Genomic DNA, 22,947 nt, shown 5'->3' on the forward strand with positions numbered 1-22,947 from the left:
GATTTTAATATCGTCCCATGCCTAAACCGAATGATGATATACTGTAGTGCTTTCCCTTTTAATTGAAAAAAGTTGAATAATCCTATTAAAATAGTAAAAAAAAAAAAAAAAAAAAAAAAAAAAAAGTTGGGGTATCCTGGCGGTGTTATTGATAAACACAACACAGTAAATTTTCAATTTATTTTTCCTATAGACTTTTCAAAACTGAAATATTAGGAGTTCAAAGGCATCGTGGAGGCTAACCAGCTACATGCTAATGAATATCCATAACACGGTTGTTTTAAATTCAGTTTCAAAGTTAGAAAGCTTCTGCGAAGTGTTTTAATAACTTTGCAATTTATGTTTTAAGTTTTTTAAATCAAATTAGCGTGAATGTTCACTGTTGAGCTCCATTGTTGGGTTTCAAATGACATCACAACATATAGACCAATCATATTAAATAGAGACAGGTAAAAATTCTAGTTAAAATACAGATTTTTGGACTTTGGACTAGTGCGAGTTCTAGGCTTTAATCGCCAATAAAAAGAATCAGGTTCAATGTTTGTGTATTGACCTATTGGAAAGAACAATGTAATCCAATGGGAAAAAAGCATCCTCTTGCCCCCGTCTGACAGTTTGGCATCATCACATTCAAGAATCTGAAAACTACCAATGTCAACAACTCGTCCATTCTATCATACAGAAATGTCAGAGGATTGAACCCACAACCTTATATTACACAGGCAGCCACTGAACACCTCCCACAAGGGCTATATTCCTCTTATTTATTTACCCAGGGCAGAGTGTTCATTTCCCGCTCAAACACAAACTTTCAGACTGGAGTGCTGGTAATGGCTCTCTGTCAGAGCTGAATGATGGATCTATTAGATAAATGTCCCGAGGGACTCTGTACCTTATAGTCACACTCAGCAAGAATAGATTTGGAGAAAGTATGTATGGTTAGTAAATCGTGCCTACAGTAGCGAGTGCACTTGTGTCAGTCCCAAACCTATATGTAGAAAAGGTTGTGTAAAATGATCTGACCTGTCATGATAACTCATTTTGGAGTGTGTTGCTCTGGAAGATATCATGATAGACAAAAATACTGAAACTACTTTGTATCACTGCAAGCCTAAAGCAGTAATCCTAGTTAACTCCTTTCTTAATGTTCTACATTCTTATAAAACCAAATTAATTACACTTAAGACGACCTTCTACAGCTAAAAAAAAAGGTATACACGAAGAACAGAAATATTGTTCTTACAATATAATAACTATCATGACCGGGTTAGTCTCAAATGAACAATGTTTGAGAATAGTTTGATCCTCTCTTTTACTATAGTCTATACATTATATAGTATCCATTTGTCCTCCATAGACCACATCAAACCCTGCAGGTGTCACTATGTGACAAAGGCTCTGGGAGGCGGTGGTCTGTGCCTTAGAAGCAGAATCACCACTTCTTAAATGTCACTCACCTGTCAGGCCACGGCTGAGCGCCTGCCACCCGCCCAGCAGGTCGCTCCTGGCACTGAAGGCAGCACTCACTCCACTGAATTAAAGTTATTCACTTTCTATTCATAATATGAACAAATTAGCCATGTGTCACTGTCCACTCCACTTAAGAGGTTTGGGTGATTTTTTTTAATGACAAAATATAAAATGTGTTTATGCAGAATCTGGTGAAGTTATTATTAATGGTGTTTTAGAAAGGCAATACAGAAACACATTACTTTTGGCTGGCACAGGCCAATGTACAATATTAGACTGGGAAAGCTTCCAAATCAAATTTTTGGTTCTAGGCACAACTGTGAAGACACAGCCAAACTCTGGACTTAATCAGAAATTCTACTAAATCTGCAAAATCTACAAGAATAAGCAGTAGTTCAGAGTCTGAGTCATGCCATTACTGAGTTTGGAAATCTTTGTTTGAAATTCTGAGTGTATTTAATTAATGACATTATTTTTCTATCCTCTGACAAAATATTTACTACAGAATGTATCTATCCATTCACACAATCTCTTTTGTCTCTTCCAGCAATTCTCTCAATGCCAAATGGGCTTTTCCAAACGGGCCAGTTAACAAAACGTGCACGCCAGCCTGTCGACATATTGTTCTCCATCTCCCAGGAGAAAACACCTGAAACAAAAGAAACACACTGATGGCTCTATCTCATTGCTAGCTGCCACTCACACGACACATGCATCAATCACCGCAGTCACCCCAGGATCCAGCAGCTCCATGGAAGCAATTTGTCACACATCTTTAGGCGTTTGAGACATGCCTCTGTGAGCCTAATCAATCTGACCGAGATAAACAGGATACATTTATGTTAATCTAAAGCACACATATCATGCTTTTTCCACTTATGTCTATTCTTATTTTACATTTTGTTCATTATACAACATTATACTTATACTATACTAAACAGAATATGCTCTCTGAACAGCAGCGCATGAGCAAGCTCACTGTGGCTCAAAGATAACAGTCACTTTTATTAAAATTAGAAATCATAAAATGAACAACCTATTATATTCAAATATAATAAAGACTATCCAATTATATTTATATGTACAATACTACTGTGTTGTTGTTTTACCATTTATTATGCCTCAAAATTAGCATCAGCATTAGCATGAGCACACAAATATTTCTCCTTCTTTGTGTAAAACATATTAGAGGTTCTTAGTAATTTGTCTCCTCTTCAAGAGCTCAGAAACACTCTGTTCCACCAGCGATGTCATAAAGTGGTGACCTCCTCTCCAGAGAGTGCTCATGTGTGTTTTGGAAGATCTGTTCATATACATCTGGACCTACTTTGATCATTTCACCACAAAGTTGGTGCCATATCACCTTGTCAATGCCTGATCTGATCTCAGAAGCTGAGCAGGGTTGGGCCAGGGTAGTACCGGTACTTGGATCTAAGACCTGGTGCCACAGTGACACAGTAGTGGCTGTAGTGCATACTGTTCTTCTTGTCTGAAGAAGAGCCTGACCCCAAAATGTCACATTGTTGTGCTGTTAAAATAGTAAAAAGTGCAGTGCAGATCTGTTCTTTTTTTCTGCTGTTTTTGTCTTTGGACCCAGCATGCAGTCAGAACTTTTTTATCAGATGTGTATTTCTCTACTGTGTCCTTAGGCAAGATACTTCACCCACTTAGTATGACTGTGATGTGAGAGTGAGTGATTGTAGTGGTCAGAGGGTCTGATGGCACAGACTGGCAACCTCGCATCTATCGCTCTGCCCCAGGGCAGCTATGGCTACAATAGTAACTTACCACCTCTGAGCGTGGAGTAAATTAATGAACAATACAAAATTATGAAGAAACTTTACATCTGGAAAAGCACTATATAAGACATATGCTTTATTATCCTGACTAGAACCAGGAAGTATGAGCACATGCGTCCTGTGCTCAGGTCTCTGCACTGGCTCCTGTGGCTCAGAGAATAGACTTTAAAGCAGCTCTGCTTATGAACAAGTCTCTCCAAAGTACATTTCCCATGTTAGTGCCATATGAAGCATCTCAGGGACAGGCCTCCTGCTGGTGTCCAGAGTCAGGACTAAACATGGGCAATCATAGTTTCAGTTTTATGTAACAAAACCTCTACTTTGACCATTTTTAAATCCAGGCTCAAATCTTTCTGTCTAGCTGTGCATATGACTGAAAGGATTTACTCTGGACTCTTCTTTTTAATGTTAATTTTACAATTATTATTTATGTTTTGATTTGTTTGTATTGTGATGTCCATGCATTTCTTATTCTGTAAAGCACTTTGAATTACTTTGTGTAGGAACTGTGCTATACGAATAAACTTTTCTTCCCTTTTACTGTTGTTAGCCTTATTTAAACTGTGATGCCTAATCAAATGAGTAAAACAAATACACGTAATTCTTTTCATATGGCATTTTAAGTGTTGGAGGCTTGAGATGAGACACTTTGCCTCCAGATGGAATAAATCACTAAATAAATCTATACAGCATCCCTCTATGTAAACTCTGGCAGAGCTCTATAACCCTCAAGTATATTATTCACTAAAATGTGGTGCGTTGAGTGTGTAACTGCTTGAGCTGCCTGGTGAAAGCAGAGTCAGGGAGGATACATGTCACCCTTTCAAGAGCAATTGCCATTCTCCGTGAGGCCTCGGTGGGAGCGGGCTGCTGAGAGGTGCCGGTGATGGGCCCAATTTAATGCTCCATTATGCAAATTGATCATCTCAATTGACCATCACTCTGGTAATCGTATGGGCTGACTGGGTTTCAGGGATGGCTGGATGTCTTCAGCAGAAAACTACACATCAGTATCGAGAGGTAAAAAAGAAGACGGAGCGATAATAACGATAAATGTGTAATTATTTCCACCAATAAGACACGAGTAAGACGACGTGCTGCAGTGTTCTAGTGGTGCTCTCTAACATTTTTAACTCTAGGTACAAGGAAACTCAATACTTTTACTAACACCTTTATGATACTAAAAACACATTTGTTTTTATTTATTTGAAAATAGAATGTAAATCTAGTCTTTAATATTAAACTGTGTGAGGTTAGGATCTGATATTGACCTTATTCTGCCCTGTCCACTTTTGCCATAAATGAGATTAAACCGCACTTTCTTTGTGGTGACACTTCCGGTGAAACGAGAATCCAATTCATTTAAATGGAGGATTTTGGATAAGTTTTGCTGCTAAAATCTGATGTAAAGTAGGCTGATTTGGGTAAAATGTTCTGTGTTCACATGATAAACAAGTCAACACTGCACCAATTCTCGAGAGCAGGGGTGTCCAAACTTTTCTCATAAATGGCTACATATAAAACCACAGACAAAGCTGAGGGCCGACTGAGGGCCTAGACTGGTCACCAATACAGTGAATACATCAAATCTGCATTATTATTACAAGTTAGACTGAACCACTAGACCTTTATTCATGCTTACATCCTCAATGGGACACATTAAATATTTGATATAGGCTTGTTAATGTAGATTTTCAGAAATGTACAGTAAAAAATACAGTTTAAGGTAATATGAAAGATGATGATGGCGCCCACAGCAACAGATACGGTGAGTAGATTTATTCAATGAAGATCCAATTTTGTCCTGTTTATGTGATATTGTTTTTTTTTTTTTAAAGTATACTTAAAAGAGTATCTCATTTCAATTGTAGTTTCGGTAAGTATAGGGTATCAACACTTTTGACAACATTAACACAAAGGAAACTGAAAAGAACATTGACATTAACATTATGTAACAAATTAAGCATATTATATTGATGTGTTCTGGTGTAAGAAAATGCGTCAAATTTCTTCCGGTTGTTTATTCTCTGAACACAAAGGCTACTATAGACTGTAACACACACCAAAACAAGAGCAAAACAACAGCAGTCTCAACTCACTAGAGCCAGTCTCCAAAAAACAAACCAGAATGTCACGGATAGAACCTCCACAACTTGTCGGCATAGCAACCAAGTGTCACATACAAAAGCAGCTACAACAACAACAACACGTAAACAGCTACAAGCATAACAAAAGGTGTCAACTCTGAATTAAACACAAAATATCAGATCATTATAATGTTAAACTGTGCCATTTTAAGCTCTGATATAGATCGAGACCGTTCTATTCAAAAAAGGTCAAATTTTGTCCTGTTTATATGATAATGTTAGAAGTACTTGTTTAAAAAAGTATTCAGGTTCAGTTCTAGTTTTAATTTCGCTGAGTATTGGGTATCAACACTTTTGACAACCCTAACAGTAAAAATGTGGCCTTAACTTTACACATGAATTGAATTCTTTTGTAGTTTAACTATGCGAATGTCTAGAAATTAGTTTTTGAAAATTAATATTTGGGCCTGCTAGCTGACTTTTACAACTAGGAAATGATTGTTGAAGAAGTGATGCCATCTCCTGTCACCGGGTAAATTGTGAGGTAAAATCTGAGGGCAATTGGCTGTGAATATGAAGAGTGTCGTGTAGCTTCTATGATGCAACTTACGGCAAGACAGAGCAAAGAGACTCAACACATTGGGTCAACACTGTCTGTCATTTGAATGATGATTGTCAGACGGGCTGATGAACCCACCATTCAAACATGTTGGATATTAGCTCCTCACCTTTAGTCAAACCAATCTGTCAACTGTCCCTCAACACAAACATTTTCTTAGCTACTTTTAGCCCTTTTACAACTGACGCAACTGACGTTTTTCATATGTGTCTGAAATTTCAACTGACTTCAATGCCCCAACACCTCACACATACGGTGACGCAAGTCTCGAAGTTAAAGCAACACTGTGTTCAAATTTCGATTGGCGTTTGCGCATCTGAATCAATATATAAGCAATCTTCAAGCTGTACAATGTAACTTTTGTAACTTCCATGGAGATCGTATTGCTTTACCACTTGGAACGTTCCAGAGTGTGTCATTGGACTTATCTATCTTGCAAATATTCAAAATATTACTGTATATTGCTGAAAAATATGCATTCTAACTGTGAGCAAGGTCGTCTCTCCACAGATCTGACCTGTAACTTGCCTTGGTGGAGCGTGTTTCTTAGGAGATAGATAGATTTAATGCGTATCATTCCAGACAAAGCATTAAAATATCCATATATACAAGAAGATAGCAGAGCCTCCACCAAAAAAGATCAACATATTAATAATAAACAAAGCAGGGAAAACACTGTGCTCTTGTCCCAGTCTTTGTAACTGCCTTTTATCATAACAGCTCTCCCAGTCTCAAAAACAGTTATCTACAGACTATACACCATAAACATCTGAGCTCTCCATGCGCACACAAACCCAATGGAGCGACCCAAGCCTGAATCAGCGCAGTTCATTTCACGGCCACTGATGTCCCTGTTGATAATGCCATAGTTCTAAACAGATTAGAGGCGGAGAGATGGGGTATTTGTTTTCATTTCAATCCTGTCCAGTGTATACTCCACACGACATGCTTTGTACTTAACCCTAAATCGAGTTAGGTTTTGTGTTATTTAATAGGCTCGATGTTCTAACCTAGTCTCCCCTTAAGCGACCTAGCGACACACTACCGCACACTTGTCTCCTCAGAATGGACAGGCAAGAAGTCAGGGCATGGGCGAATTCATTTAGTCAGAGCCTAATTGCGTTTATTGGCCATGCCAGGCACTTTCCTAATCCGGGATTATGATGATGCATTAACAGAGGCGACTGGCTGTTTACAAGGCATTTATTAGGCCGTGTCAACATAACGAGACAAATTCCACCTATCGCATTAATCACTGTGCTGCCACATCTAAGCGAGGTGCAGCGTATAGTCAGGGCAGGGAGCGTCGCATTAGCCACTGATATGTGCAGAAGGCAGCAACAAAATACCAATGCCTGAAATCCTAAAAATCCACTTGCTAATTAGAAGAGTTGTGTGTTTTTAGTGATATCAGTGGGTACCAAAGACTGAATAAAGAGCTCGGTTTCCAGTCAAAGCAGCAGCTAGCCGTTATGGAGCGAATTTGGAGCCGAGTTCCATATTTGGAATTCTGCCCGCGAGTGTCATAGCAACCAAAGAGCCAATCTGGAGCGAGGATGTTGAAGGTAACGCCCCTTTCCGCTGGTTTCACAGGGAGCATGCACTTAGGAAAGCTGTCAATCAAACCAGTTGCTGACACTAGCGGGCGTGACCTCTGGGAAAGCCTGACTTGTCTCTTATTAATGTTCATATCTTGATTTACGGACACAACAGCAAAATAAAAACACCAGGATCATGTAGAATGCGTTAATAAGAACATTTTAGGACCAAAATAATGAGCCTGACATCAGCAGTTACGGAAAGAGCAGCAACAGTTTTGGAGCCAAAGTTGATGGAGCCGGAAGCGCACCCACCATCACTTCCTATTTAGACCACAGCGGCTAGAAGGTTAGCTATGTCCATTTACATGCACAGCCCATGGTGGGTACTGGTTTGGACAGTTGGTGACAGATTACATCATTGTATAAAATAATTTACATTTACCTGAATACTTGCCGTAGGTGATAGCTGTAATGTACTAGTTGAGGGTAGCTGCTCTGAGTGCATACTGCGGTTATGTCCTTGGGCAATACACCCTTTTTGCCCTATCTAGGGACAGTAATGAAAAAAGTTTTTGAGTAGTACTTTGGCACAGAACTTTTATTGCGCCAATAATGTTGTAAATTTATTCTGAGTAAGTAGCAAGGTGGTGACATGAAACTTATGGAGTGACTGAACAAAGCTAAGTGAATTTGCAAAGGGTTAAGATAAACAAAGAATAATGGCGGGATCAAATGCATGCTTGAGTGCACCGAGCTACAAAAACAATTTTCCACACACGATGCCTCTAATTGAAGTCAGGTCACTTAATTACATTCAGAGTATTGTTTACCTATCGCCTTTTCCTCTCTGCGCTAATCTGTCTGTGACTTCTTCGTCTCACTGATTGCCATTTTATTCTTTCTTTTACGGCACAAGACTATAGAATGAAGACAGCAGCTAAGCGAGGAAAGAAGGCAGTAAGAAGAGTAAGAAGTGCAAACAATACTTGATTGACAGATTGACGATCAGCCTTGTAAATAATAATCAAAAGACATGTAATATTCCTGGAGTGTTTTCTATTATTAAAGAAGACACATTGTGCTTGTGTCAGCTATATTCTAGACACCCGTGGATCATTATGTTCTAATTTGGACATTTTATATCTCAATATTGATCTAAAACGGCTTAATAAAAGAAACAAGCTCCTGACATCCGTGTTATAAAACTGCGGTGCCCAATGGGATCCTACATTGCCGTAAACGTCATCATAATAAAGAGCCACATAGTTGTTGGCCCCTCCTATGGATAACTGCACATCGAGTAGCGGATTTTATTTCATTTGTACCAGAAAGACTACACAACATTGCAGAATCCTACGCATATCACCGATTAAGAAAATGGGAACAAACTAAAGTGGGCAGAGCTGTGGGCGTGTGGCGGTTAAAACGGGGGTTGATCAGAGCAATGACTTGAATACAGCAGTATAAAGATTATTCAAACAAGCATGAATGACTCTAAATATAACTTCAAGAGGGTAAATGAGAAGGGGAAACAACTATAACATGGTTAAAACCTCTAAAAAGGTGATAATAGGTCAGCTTTAATGAAAGGGAACAGTGAGGTTAGCGCTCTCACCTCAAAGCATGAAGGTGCAGGATTTGACTCCCAGACTGGGCTTTCAGTTAGCAGCACAAAAGAAAATGACCTTTTTAATAGACAAGAAACACATGCATGTTTTTTTTTTTGTTTTTTTTTTTTTGTTTTTTTTTTTGCAAATGCATAAGATTCTGCCACAAACTTTTCTTTCTGCAGTTCTTGATCCATTTATATTTAAGTTTCAAGAGCTGGTTAATTCCACCCCTCCAGTCTGCTTCTCTCCTGTATTGAATTGGACTGCTGCACACTTGAGTATTTCCTATTATTTTTCACTTCATGCTTAGACATACACAGGCACAAGGGGCCACAGGTTGAATGATACTCACTTTATTCTGTCTGGCATCTGTGCAGAGGGGACATTGATTTCTTTTCCCTTTCGAGTCATCCCCAAAAGTGATGTGTGGCAATTAAAGCTGTGCCCGCCGCTCTGACCTGACACGGCCGTTTGAGATATGACAGAGGAGAGCATCCCCCCGGCTGGGCCCTGGCGGAGGCATGGCTTTGGATATTGCATTTTGTGCCGAAACACGAAAATCATCAAGTGGTCTCGCCTCTAACCCTGTAAACACTTTATAGGTGGATATATCTCCGATTCCATTTGAAGAACTACGGCTCTTACACTCCATGCCAGCATCACTCTCTGTCAAGATCTGCCAGACTCAACAACAAGCACAAGCTGTCAGCAGATCAACTCAGGTATCATTGTGTTTTCAAAGTCAAGATGGGTGAACATGATTTTGTAATGGCCCCTCTAGGTACAGGTCTTCACTCAAGTCCACACACAGGGAGGGGATGGGTTTGAATAACTGAAACAGCAGCAATATGGACATCAATATATTCAGAGCACATTATAATTGGCTATTTTGTGCAACATTTATTTAACCTCAAGGTTGGTTTGTTTTCCCTTGAATCTTTCTTATAGCCATGTCTTTGTGTAGGCAGAGAAAAGGCTGTAACTATAAACTGTATAAATTCACATTTAAGTCAAACAATGTTAGACATGCAAGGTTAAACCACAGTGCTGCTCTAAGGTCAAATAAGGACAAGTTGACTAGAGCATAGATTTATGGCAGAAATACAGCATAAAGCTGATATTAAGCTCGCTCCATACATTTTATGTCAAAACAGATGATGCGCCTCTCATTTGCAAATGCAGTTAAGTAGCGGAGTTGTTACTTTAAAGTTTTGTGCCTTCTATCATGTATTGGAGATTGCGTTTCGCAGGAGTGTTGGGAGTAGACTGTAAAAATGCACGCTTTCTGCTTTCAAAATGAATGTGCTTTAGTGATAAGGGCCGGATGAGAGCGCAGGAGATACGGCACAAAGCAGCCGCACATCTGCCAGTACTGCCTGTTTCACTGAGGAAGAGCACACAAAGATACAGCATTCTGGTGGGGCTTATAGAGCCTTGTTTCCACTGGTTAGCTTTGGAGGGCATTTGAGGGGTCCTAAGAGGCCTACGCGAAGTAAGACTACCGCCCAAAAGGGTCTATCCCTTTACTACTTAGAGGAGCTCCTTAGAGGATTTATGAAACACCTTTTTGAGAATCAGTTTTGTGAATTGCTGAGATCTCATGATTAAAAAGTACAATTGAGGTACTTTGAATGTTATTACAAACGTAATTGTCATGTTTGGGTAACGTCAGTTGCTCACAGAGCAGACCCCTGTTCCTGGAGCCAGGCCCCAAGCATAGAAACACATTCTGCCATTAAAAAAAAGTGTCTAAGAGCTGCAAGGCGAACCGATTAGAGTACCACAGAGCCAGTGATTCTGTCTGGAAATAATGAAGAACAAAATACCAGCACGAAAATCCACTCTCACAAATCTTGTAACCTTTGGCACACCACCATAATTACAGTATTGTAGAAAGTTCGATGAGTCAAAGATTTTGGAATGATTTGTGACTTGGGCAAAAGCTTTTACAAATTGTGAAAAAGTTCTACCTTGACTGCACCAGATGTTTACCGACAAACCTGCTTTCACGTGTGATAAACAAACACCCACACAGGGAAACCCATGTCACCCTGGTGCTTAGAGCTGATTCATGGTATTAACTCCAGAATGGAGGGCAGCTCATGCCAGCCTCCACCATCCAACTCTTTGCCTCTTTTCCCTGGGAACAGCTCAGTGCCATCTGTCAGCTCTGGAAAGCCCATAGTGGCTCGTGGCAGGTCTCTCCAAGCCTCTATACATGCTGCTGCTCCCCTGTCAGACCTCACAGTGCAGGAACGCCCATCCATGACCGGCCTGGGAGAGAGAGGTGTGTCCGCACTGCTTAAAGCTTCATTTACATCCAAGAAGTATCTCAGCTGGGGCTGGTATTGAACAGGGATGTTATCAGATCCCGAGATGGGCATTGGTCAGAGTAAAGAAAGACCCACGCCAAGGCTACTTAAATGTAATGGGACATGGTTTGCCTAAGTGCTGTTTAATTGGCTGGCTGCTCATTGAATTTTTCATGCCATTCTGGGCTGCAAACAAACATTCAATAACACAGACAGGATGTGTTGGCTGAAGCCGCATTGCAATTTATTACTTGAGTTATAGTAAACTTTTGTGTTTAAGGGTCCTCCTCCTGATTGTCTATGAAGATATGTTGACAAAATGCATTCTTACTGTGAGTGGGGGTCCCTCTCCATAGATCTGACCTGGCGACTCCACCTACTTATCTCCATGAAGACAGACAGGTTTAATGACTTACTGTGGAAAGCAATAACATCTCCATAGTGACAAGCAGGTACATTGTGTTAATTTAATGCATCACTACTTTTGCTGGAACTAGTACTTTTACTTATATCCCAGTACATTGACTGCAAGAAAGCTATCATACGCATTTCCTATTTGACAGTTACTTGTTTTATCCTAACCCTCTAACCCTAACCCAAAGTACATATGAGGATAATTCAAATCCTGAGAATGTGTCTTTTTCTGTCAGTACAATAGAGTAGACATTTGCCATTTCAAACCTAGGGGCATCCAAGCCATATTTGCATATCACAGCATAGGGGCAGATTGTTTCAGAAGTCCAAAGATGCAAAAGCCGAAAGGAAAACAACAGTATCTTGTGGCTATTCAAGGCTTTATTTGCTTGCTTTTAATGCTATCCCCAGATGAACTTCTGAATAGCTTCGGAGAGGAAAATTCTTCTATACAAGACTTAAACAAATAATCTAAGAAGCCTCCTTGGAGCAGACAGTGCTGTGTTCATATTGCGTTTGAGATGCCACTGATGGGGTCCACGAGTCATTTCCTCGAACACAAAGAGGACACATCCCGACATGTGACTCCAGACTCCATATCTTATCTTCGCTGGCCTCTACTACGGCTAATAATCTTTGTTTCAAGGGGCTCATAAATCAAACCTATGTCAGCCTAACAGATACAAGGAGATTAAAACAATGTATGATTAAAAATGGGCTCAGATCATCGGGAGTGTATTCAATTAAATAAACCCGTCAAGGCTGAAAAGTGGAGGACAAGCCTGGGTGGTTTTGGGTGGAGATAGACAGGGGACTATAATGGAGTGCAGTTAAAATGGTGTAAGAGACAGTGGTGAGGCTCAGGGTCGTGAAGCAGCTGTGGCACTGACCTCCGGGGCCACTGACTTTGACGACCACAGAATCCAAGAGACACACACACACAAAAATGGACAAATTCACTATACACAGCATACTTTTGCTTAAGCTCTTAAGCTCTTACCAGAAATTTTACTCCAAAGGTTCAGTTGGTGGATAAGACTATATGGGTCAATTGGCTTGTTCCAATCATCTTTTGAGTGGGTTGTAGTTAGGACTGTGCTGAAAATTTTGATACGGCAAAAATAGATCGTTACAGACTTCTTTGCAATGCATGTATCGATACAGAGATGTATATCATGATACTTTTAAACAACATGAATTCATTAAAAAATTGCCAAGTTATACGCTTCAACTTCAACTTCACTTTATTTGTGTCCCCCATGGGGCAATTAGTTTTACAGCAGAGAGAATACAAAAAAGACAAACACATATAAAAACATTGAAAGGACACACATACAAAAAACAAACAAAAAAAAAAACAGTACATATTTGTCCATCCACAGAACAGGAAAAATACACAGTGGTAAGTAAGATTAAAATGTGTTAACTACCTCCTCATGACAGCATTAATGCTTTATCTGCTGGACTGAGAAGGTGACTTATTCATAGGACAATTGAACTCTGATATTATGGGCATTGTGAACATATCTGTGTATCAGAACACATATTATAACAAGGTCAGAGAATCAAGATAGATTTGTATCATGGACCCAGCATAGGTGTTTTATCGTGAGGTACTTGGAAGAACACAGCCCTAGTTGTTGTTCAGATATATGTGCTTATTACGGTAGAATCAATGCATTATTAAAACCAGGAATAAGAGTGTTTATCGACCATCCTCTTCTTGACATGAACACTCATCTTGTATCATGCAATCAAGAGACACAGTGTGCAGGGCTGTCACAGTGGTCAAAGAGGACACAGACGTGCAATAAATAATAAAGTGCTGGTTGCTACTGTAACTATGACAACCTACTACACTGCTGATGCACTGCTTATCTTCAATATGTTGAGTGAAAACATTACAAAAAGCTCAATTGTTGGAGTATAGTCAGTTTGTGCTCCAAAGGTGGAAAAGACCGACCTAAAAAGGAGGGTGTGTGGCAAATTTGCAACAGTAAACCTAAGCATTAACTGCCATCTAGTGGCTCACCTTTGTAATGTAGAGCAAATGCAAAGGGCAACACTTCATGAACAGTAACATTATTGCTTGAGAGAGATCAGTTTAACTGTGTAGATCCCAGTGAAAATGTAGCCCAATTCTTGTTTTATATTTAAGCCCCACTAAGTGTAAGACCAATTTGCTCTTCCAGACCTAGGCTATTGTTTAAGAGCTGTTTACTGATTCTTACTACATTCTATCATAATGTTTTGGCATTAGTTAGTAGTGACTCGCCATCTCTGGACAGTTTTCTTGAACTTTACAAAAGCCCAGTAGAGTAGAGCTGCTCCTGAGCCGACAGGGGGCGCTCGTGCATCTGAACGGAATGAACACAACGATACACGTGACGCATGCGCAGAGGCAGAGCACGTTCAGCGCTTCAGGAACAGCCTGAGCTAGCACAGCGTGTAGTGTTCTAGGCTCAAAATGTCTGGAAAGAGTTTTCGAGTAAGCGATGGGGACTGGATTTGTCCCGATAAAAAGTGAGTACCTCTTGGTGAGCACAATAGTGATCACATCAAGCCTCGTATAAACACAAGGCTAAACATTATCAACAAACATTAGCATGCAGCTAACTGTTAGCTCCTAGCATCCAGCACATAGCTTTTAGGCCATGTAGTGTTTTGTTCACATTTATCACACAAGTTTGCTGCCTTTGCGAGTTTGTTTTCTATTCTCCACCGCAATAACTTTGATTAAGACACAAATACCCAATATTATAATGAAATTATAACACGAAATTACCTCTAAACATCACCTAACACGACAAATCAGGAAACCTTGCTCGCTCGAGGTTTGCACTCGACATGATGTTGACTGAGGATCCAAACTGGAAAGTAACAGTATCAAGTTACATGCAGATCTGTTCTATGTATCTGAGTGGTAAACCAGATGTCACAAGTAGTAAAGTTGACATTTTCTTTATACATATTTTTTTTTTTATAACGTAGTTCTCCTCCGCAGCCTGGGTGTGTTAAGTAAACAAAGTTCATTACCTGATTTTGCATTTCACAGGTGCGGAAACGTAAACTTTGCAAGGAGAACTAGCTGTAACAGATGTGGCAGAGGTAAGTTAGTATTATTCTGCAGTTCATCAGATTCTTTTCAAACCCTCATCTTAAATTAATCAATATCTGTTTTCTTTGTCAGACAAAACCACTGAAGCCAAGATGATGAAAGCAGGTGGCACTGAAATTGGTAAAACTTTGGCAGAAAAAAGCAGAGGACTCTTTAGTGCAAATGATTGGCAGTGTAAAACGTAAGTGTCTTACTCATTTTTATATGAAATGTATTTAGATGTACCTTTAATAATTTATTTTGGTTTTATTCCCCTAGATGTGGCAATGTAAACTGGGCCAGACGATCGGAGTGCAACATGTGTAATACACCCAAATATGCCAAACTTGAAGAAAGAACAGGTTACTAATGGTTACAGATCTCACCATTGTTATTCTTACTGTATGTTAATACAGTAAGAATAACTTACTTTAAAATCCCGATTACATTTCTTTGTCAGGTTATGGCGGGGGTTTCAATGAGAGAGAGAACGTAGAGTATATTGAACGAGAGGAGTCTGATGGAGAATATGATGAGGTCAGTGTTGTTGGTTTCTCCAGAAATGGACTTGTACTTGTAAAAGTTTATATTTCCTGTTTTGATGAAATGTCTTCATGTTACAGTTTGGTAGAAAAAAGAAAAAGTTCCGAGGTAAAAGCAGTAGCACTTCTTCCTCTAAAGAAAGTGAAAAGAAAGAATCAAAACGGGAAGAAGAAGAGGAGGAGGAGGAGGAGGAGGAAGATGAAGATGGTGACCTCTCAAAATATAAGTTGGATGTAAGTTTTATTTTACATTCTTTTAGAATAGCGATATAACTATATATAAAACTTCACTGTTTTGCCTTTTTGGGGAAGGCGCCTCACAGTATTTTAGAATTCCTGGTTTTAATGAGAAATCTTGTTACATTTTAAAATGTTGAATGACTTGTTCAGTTATATTTAAATAATAATTATTAATTTAATAATAATTTAAACATTATTTTTATAGTGAGATGAAACATAATATTTTCTGATGATTTATGATTATTGACCCCATCACCAAACCAGTTAAATCTTTTGTTTTCACATTTCTTTCACTCACTTAAAAATCTAACTTTCTGAATGATAAATTTAAGTTGGCGTGACATAGTCAAAAGCACTTGATATTTAGGTTTATCGTTTTGGAGTTGTGGATTGAATTTATAAAACACATTTTAACTGTGATTATAAAAATGCAATACAATACAAATACTATTCTTATCTTCAGGATGATGAGGAGGATGAAGATGGAGACCTCTCAAAGTATGACTTGGATGCCAGTGATGAAGATGAGGATAAGAAGGAGGAGAAGAAGAAGGGCAGTCGCTCAGGCTCATCCCGCTCCCGTTCTTCTTCTCGCTCCTCCAGCTCAGCCTCACGGTCCAGGTCCAGGTAAACGGGTACAGGTCAAAGGGTAACCACGGGCAAAATGTCAGTATCAGCACTCTATTTATTTATGCTTTGAATGATCGAAAATTATTGTCTTGTAATGTTTTTGTTGTTTTCCTCCACCCTAAAACCCACCCCTCTTGTTATAGCCTTAGATATAGCACATCTTCAAAACAGAGGTGGAATGCATGCAGACAATTAGTTATATTAAAGTACACTCTCATGACCAAATGTTTAAAATTGTACTGTACAAAATACTTTTCCTTCAAAGATATAATCAAAGTACATACACTGAACATTTGTAGCAGTCTGACCTTGTGTTAGCCCTTATGCCCTTATTTAATATAACTACCTGTATTGTTGAGCCCTTTGGTAAGCTTTGGCTGTTTTAAATGTGCTTTACAAATACATTTTGATTTTTGATTTGCAAAGTAAAACTGATTTAATGAAAAATGCTTCCACTTCTGACTGCTGCATGCATAATAAAGTGTAGTTGTATAGTATTCTGTCTATAACCTGTATTACTCGAGAGGTATAGATCTCTGTCTGGTCACTGCACAAATGTAACTATTTTTAGGTTTTTTGCCTCCTAACCCTGTATTGGCAGATGAAATGCCCTGTTGTCACAGTATTGAGATGATTGGAAAGGGTTTGTTTTGTGTTCCAGGTCCCGCTCTAGAAGCTCGTCCAGCTCCAGGTCTGGCTCTCACTCCAGGTCCCGTTCCAGGTGAATGAGGTGACATGCACTCTCCCTCTGAGAGTGGATGTGTGGGGCACACGCCTTGCTCAGTCCTTTGGTCTAGTTTAACTTACTTCCACTGTAGTCTGACATAAAGATGGCCAAACTATTATGACCTTATCTTATTACAATAAGTTTGGCTAATTTCAAATGAATAGAAATGAACCAGACTAGAAACCCTAGGGCTTAATCAAGCAGCTCTTAGCAGTAGTACACCTAACCAACTATTCATTCTCTTGCCCAAATTCTGAAGTATTTGGAGGCTGTTGAGAGCTGTTGATTAACCCATGCAAGTGGAGTTGATTGTGACTTTACTGACCTTTGCACTTGGTTTATCCTTTCACAAGATCCAGCTCCAGGTCTGGAAAGGGCTCGTCTCGGAAGGCCTCCCGCTCGCCCTCCTCTTCCCCCGAGAGGACACTCAAACGCAGTCGGTCCCGGTCCTCTTCTGGAGGGAGGAAACGCAGGCGCTCTAGATCCCATTCGTCCGAAAGGTTTGGGTTTATGTGGAATACCACAGTGGCACAGATCATACTTCTGTTGCCTTCTTTTGGATTTTGCAGTTATGTCATTTTATCATTTCTGGGGATTTTATGCTATACTGGTGTTATTGTGACCTCGTTTAGTTTTAATAACTAATGAGAAATAAATGGGCTTACTGACCTTGTACTCCTTCCCTTGTGTTTGTGCTTGCAGGAGGCGTGGGCAGTCCTCTGGGTCATCAAATTCTGGCTCCAGTTCAAAAAAGAAATGACTTTAAACAGCTTTTGAGCACATCAGAAAACATAAGGAAACCCAATACCAATGCATGTTGTGTTGCAAGATATCAAATGCTCCCATTCAGTAAACTGTTGATCTACATTCTTCAAGTAACATTTACACTTTTTTGTCCTTTGAGCAAATGCAGTACAACCCAATCTCTTACCAAGTCTGTAACTGTAGGTGTCCAGACCATAACTTAAGAAATACTGTGAAAGGTTTTCACAAAGTCAGTTCTTCTGTGTAGTAGTCATTGTAGTGTAAACTTCACTTTTTAAACATGTCAGAGGAACACTTGCTGAGATTTCTTTTTTCTCCTACCATTTTATTGAAAAAGAATATGAACAATGTAGCAATGTCATTATGGCCTTTTGTTTTTGAAGGTAAGTATTCATCATTTTTGAATCGATGTAATTTTGTTTTCTGTAGTTTGGTTTTAGATTTTGTTACTTTTCTTTAAGGCCAAGTACTACATTTTTGTCACTGGAAATGGCTAATTATTCACAATTTCAAAAGAAATGAGTAACATTAGAAAAAACTAATTACCCATCTGCAGTAGGATTCAACAGTACAGTATGTTGTTGGTAAAGCATCACTAATGTACACGTGTAAATAAAACAATTTTAAAAATGTTTGTCTGAAGCCAATTTATCGGGTGGAAAATGCACACATGTTCTAAGATGTTATACATAGATAACAAGAAATTGCGCCATTTAAGGTTTAACTAGTCGTCCCTTTAAACTCATGTAGTACCGACGATTGCCAACAAGTGGCGCTGAATGCAACGTCTCAAACATGAGGTCTTAGCAATGTTTTAGTAATATTTTTGCTTCTCAGTGACTCAAGTCAGACACTAAAAGGGACGTGATAGAGTGTTGAGGAATAAATAAGAGAAGGAAACTGGCTTCCATCTATCATAGAGTCTCCAAACGACTGAGGTTGGTGTTTAACTTTCCTCCAATTAAATACACGCTACACAATTCGAGATTTAAGACAAAGTGAATATTTTTGGACACAGTAGACCTACATCAATTAGACTACTTTGACACAACATGCCCACATGTCGAGGCAAATGTTATTTACATTTTAAACCCTAGCTCTAAAGTAGTAGCAGTAGCTTCTCCTCAGACTTGCTGCAGCCAGTCTTGAGGTGCACCTTTTACAGTAGTAGTCTACAAATAAGCTGTAAGTGACGGGCGGTCCTGAAGTCCCGCCTCTCGTGCGTAAAGACGCTGATGCGCTTTTACGCAGTGCATTCAGTTTCCAGCTCCTTGGAGTAGGAATACCAGTGGTTTATGTCACTCACACATGGCTTATCATCTGCCCGCGTGTTTATCTCTGCCGGCAGGATGACAGGGGATGCGTGTGACTCCCTGGAGGACTTTCAAGCGACTTTTGGAGACATGCTGACCTCCAACATGTCCAAGACTCTGCAAGGGGACAATATCACCAAGAACTCCAGCTGTAGATCAGTTTCAGTCGGATTCCCAATTACTATGATGGTGACTGGGATGGTGGGCAACTCTTTAGCACTTATCCTAGTTTATATCTCCTACAGAAAGAAAGAAAACAAAAGGAAACGGTCTTTCCTGCTCTGCATTGGTTCATTGGCTTTTACAGACCTCTTTGGACAGCTTCTAACAAGCCCAATAGTAATATCAGTTTACAGAGCCGACTTGAAATGGGACCGAATCGACTCTTCTGGCTATTTGTGCCCTTTTTTCGGTGTTTGCATGACAACTTTCGGGCTGTGCGCACTGTTTATGGCCAGCGCAATGGCAATAGAAAGAGCCACGGCCATAACAAACCCACATTGGTACTCTAACCACATGAAAACCAGCGTGACTAAACAGACTCTAGCTGTCATATGGTGTCTTGTGTTGCTTTTTGCGCTTTTACCTATCGTTGGAGTCGGGAAATACACGCGTCAGTGGCCCGGGACTTGGTGCTTTATCAGCACGGGGGACAGAGAGGTTCCAGGGAACATGTTTTTTGCCATTACTTTTGCAGCACTTGGGATTTTCTCGTTGCTTGTTACATTTTCTTGTAATGTAGTGACAATACGAGGTTTAATCTTACGGTGTAAAACTAAATCTGGCACTTCCCATTCCTCCAAACAGTGGGAAAGGCTCACTACAGAGACTGTTATTCAGCTGTTGGGAATCATGTGCGTTTTGCTGATATGCTGGTCCCCTTTGCTGGTAAGATTTCTTCCATCACACGTTTGGCACATGATGTTAACATGAGGGTTTATACCTCTTTTATAACACAATATTTTTTTCCTCTCAAGCTGTACCACTCCTGAAACAAAGCCCCCTTTGAAACACACACACAGCTGTCATTTACAATTATGGGCCAATCCACTTAGTTGGGTCCTGTTGGAAGGGTCTGCTGGTGATACTGAGGTCAGGCATTGTCAGTTACATATTTATGAGTCCCTCTGTGGATATTAATAGAGACACACACGACTGTAGGAGCAGCATGCATGAATGTAGCATGTGGAAAGTTACTGGTGACTGCTGGGGATTCATGAAAATTTCAATAAATGAGGAAATCCTTCTGAATACTTAAGTGTGTAAATGTATATGTATGTATAAATAGAAACAGAGATAGAACCCAGCAAAGCCCATCTGCCCAAGACAGTGTGCAATACTTTGTTTATTGATGATCTTTTTATTTAAAGGTCCCATATTACGCAAATGGACTCTTTTGAGCTTTAAACCGTGTTAGAGTGTTACTACCTCTTCAAAAACAGACCCGGAGTTGTGTTGTTTCATTTACTAATATTCTTCATCTCCAGTGCTCAAAATACTCTGTTCCACCTTGTGATGTCATGAAGTGGTAGTTTTCAAGTTAACTGCTCCGTTTCCCTTTAGTTCAGTAGAGATGGGCAGTTCCAAGGTTGAAATCCATCCAAATAATTCTCTTGAAGATGTGTGGAGTTTAAAAGCACAGTGGAGCACGTCCTGTATTACCATGTGACATCACCAGGTGGAATAGAGCGTTCTCTGTTTGAGAGAAGAAGTCAGCATAAATATGCAGGGTTTGTGTGTTAAACATGTGTGAAAGAAACACAACTCAATAACGGCCCTTTAATGATTTTGTCCACAACATATTTTCCCAGTATAGAAGTGAGCTATAAACAGATTTACATTTTATTATCACACGTAATTATTGTTATGATCCAGTATGATCCAACTGCTGTGTCTTAGATATGTACATTTGAATCTTTGCGAGCATTAATATTAGGGGATTAGTGTAACTTTATAATGCATCTACAGGAATCATTCTAGAAATGTGTTTTACTTGCATAACACGGGGGCGGGAATAAATAAGTATTACTTCAGCCCACTCCATTTCGAGCAAAGAGACTTTAGTCTAAAGACATTTTGTAAATGTGATACATTCAAAGTGTATTCATGCAAGTATGAAAAAATATCCTAGATGTTGCTAGATACTTTCTGCTGTAACTCTCCTTATTTTAACATACTTGTGACTGGCATAGAGCGTACTTATGAATGTGCTACTGCATTAGATAAATCATACTTTGGTTACAAAACAACACAAAAGGTTAAAGTAATTGGAGCATTTGCAGTTTGTGGATTATAGTGCATCCTGTAATGTAAAAGATAATAGTTCTCTTGTTTTACATCCAGCTTTTATATAATATTTGGTTGTTGATTACATAAAAACATTTTATTGATTCATCTATTCAAATCATTTCAACACCTGGTATTTTGTTTATCTTTTGCACATATGTATGACACCATCAAAAACATTGCCTTGTAGTGTATTCCATTTCTAGCAATGTTGTTTTCCTTCCAAAAACAATTGTATCTGAAAAGCACTTCAAGGTGCCATAAAGAGGCCTAACTCTGTGGGGTTTATAGCTTGTTCTGTGTGCAAAGCAAATCAAAACTGAAGTTCTGCTGAGGCCTGGTGGTTGATGCTGATGAAACAACAGAATAGAGCGTTTTATATGTTTTACTACTCTAACCCATTGCTTTCCAACTGTTACATCATCCAAACCCTTCCTATTTTTCATACTCCACTATATTTTTCAGGTGTTAATGCTAAGGATGATCTCTACCCAAACCTCCTCCCACGAGTGCAACCCCACCTTTGGGAACAGCATCGTGAACTCCGGCCGGGATTACCAGTTAGACTGCAACTTCTTTCTCACCGCCATCCGCCTGGCCTCCCTCAACCAGATCTTGGATCCATGGGTTTATCTGCTGTTCAGGGAGATTCTTCTTCGGAAGTTCTGCATCATGGCCAATGCTGTGTCCAACTGTTCCATAGAGGAACGAAAGGGCACTCAGACTGCTCTGGATGCAGTAGACAAACAAAACCAGGATAATGAGAGACTTCAAAAACCGCAGACAAGCTAAGATGAATGTTTAAAACTAACTATAACACTTGAAGTTGGATACAGGGAAACCATTGCACTCAGTGGAATAATGGAGTGTTTATTTGGGGCAGCTGAGCGCTCCAGAGCTGACCAGAATGTGGAAGCATGACCATTTTCTTAGCACGCTTTTTGGATTCTTCTCGCGTTACAGCGATTTGTCCAGCCATATACACAGATCTGCCACAACCTTTATATTGTTGGAAATGTTCTGTATTGTACCGAACTCTCGCCTTATTAGGGATGAGACCAGATCCAACAAGATAAAATGGACACAAGACTGACAGACTGACACATGTGGTAAAGTCTGTCAAAAGATTTTTTCCACATTCCACAGAAAATCTTAACCTTGTGTCTCGTTTCATCTTGTGGGAAATGTGTCTAGTCCCATCTCTAAGCGTTATACACACCGGTGTATTGTGTATTGTGACTTCTATGTAAAAGAACCAGCATAAATGTCTAATGACTGAGCCACTGTAACTCATCTGCTGAATCGCACCAGCTGAACCAGCCTTCACCCTCCACATGTGTCAAGACCTGCAGTTTTGGAGACAGTCTGTTGCGCAGCTGTTTTATGCTTCATTTTCATTGCTTCTAAAATATACATTTTAATCAAAAACTGTTCTCTTGTTGCCTAGTAACATGTGGTATAATGGAAAGAAGGGTTCTTTTCTCATTTCAGCAGA

The 22,947-nt window shown here is 39.6% G+C and overlaps 2 protein-coding genes across 3 annotated transcripts; both read left to right on the forward strand.

Moving 5' to 3' along the window:
• Positions 1-14,247: 14,247 nt before the first annotated feature.
• Positions 14,248-18,483, forward strand: zranb2 (zinc finger, RAN-binding domain containing 2). Of its 2 annotated transcripts, XM_033965418.2 has the most exons (10): positions 14,248-14,375; positions 14,908-14,960; positions 15,043-15,151; positions 15,229-15,311; positions 15,410-15,486; positions 15,573-15,725; positions 16,195-16,358; positions 17,023-17,082; positions 17,442-17,588; positions 17,791-18,483. In XM_033965418.2, exons 1-10 carry the CDS (start codon positions 14,320-14,322, stop codon positions 17,846-17,848), a joined length of 960 nt encoding a protein of 319 aa, XP_033821309.1. In that variant the 5' UTR covers positions 14,248-14,319; the 3' UTR covers positions 17,849-18,483. The 2 variants fall into 2 exon arrangements, with proteins under 2 accessions (XP_033821309.1, XP_033821308.1); XM_033965417.2 differs by lacking the exon at positions 17,791-18,483 and having other exon boundaries at positions 14,250-14,375; positions 17,442-17,773.
• A 651-nt stretch (positions 18,484-19,134) lies between these two features.
• On the forward strand, positions 19,135-22,244 carry ptger3 (prostaglandin E receptor 3 (subtype EP3)). Its single transcript, XM_033965434.2, has 2 exons — positions 19,135-20,054; positions 21,918-22,244. The coding sequence occupies exons 1-2, from the start codon at positions 19,149-19,151 to the stop codon at positions 22,242-22,244; spliced, it is 1,233 nt and encodes a 410-aa protein (XP_033821325.2). The 5' UTR covers positions 19,135-19,148.
• The last annotated feature ends 703 nt before the right edge of the window (positions 22,245-22,947 follow it).

The sequence above is a fragment of the Periophthalmus magnuspinnatus genome, chromosome 4 (genome assembly GCF_009829125.3).
Source record: "Periophthalmus magnuspinnatus isolate fPerMag1 chromosome 4, fPerMag1.2.pri, whole genome shotgun sequence".
Taxonomy (NCBI): Eukaryota; Metazoa; Chordata; class Actinopteri; order Gobiiformes; family Gobiidae; genus Periophthalmus; species Periophthalmus magnuspinnatus.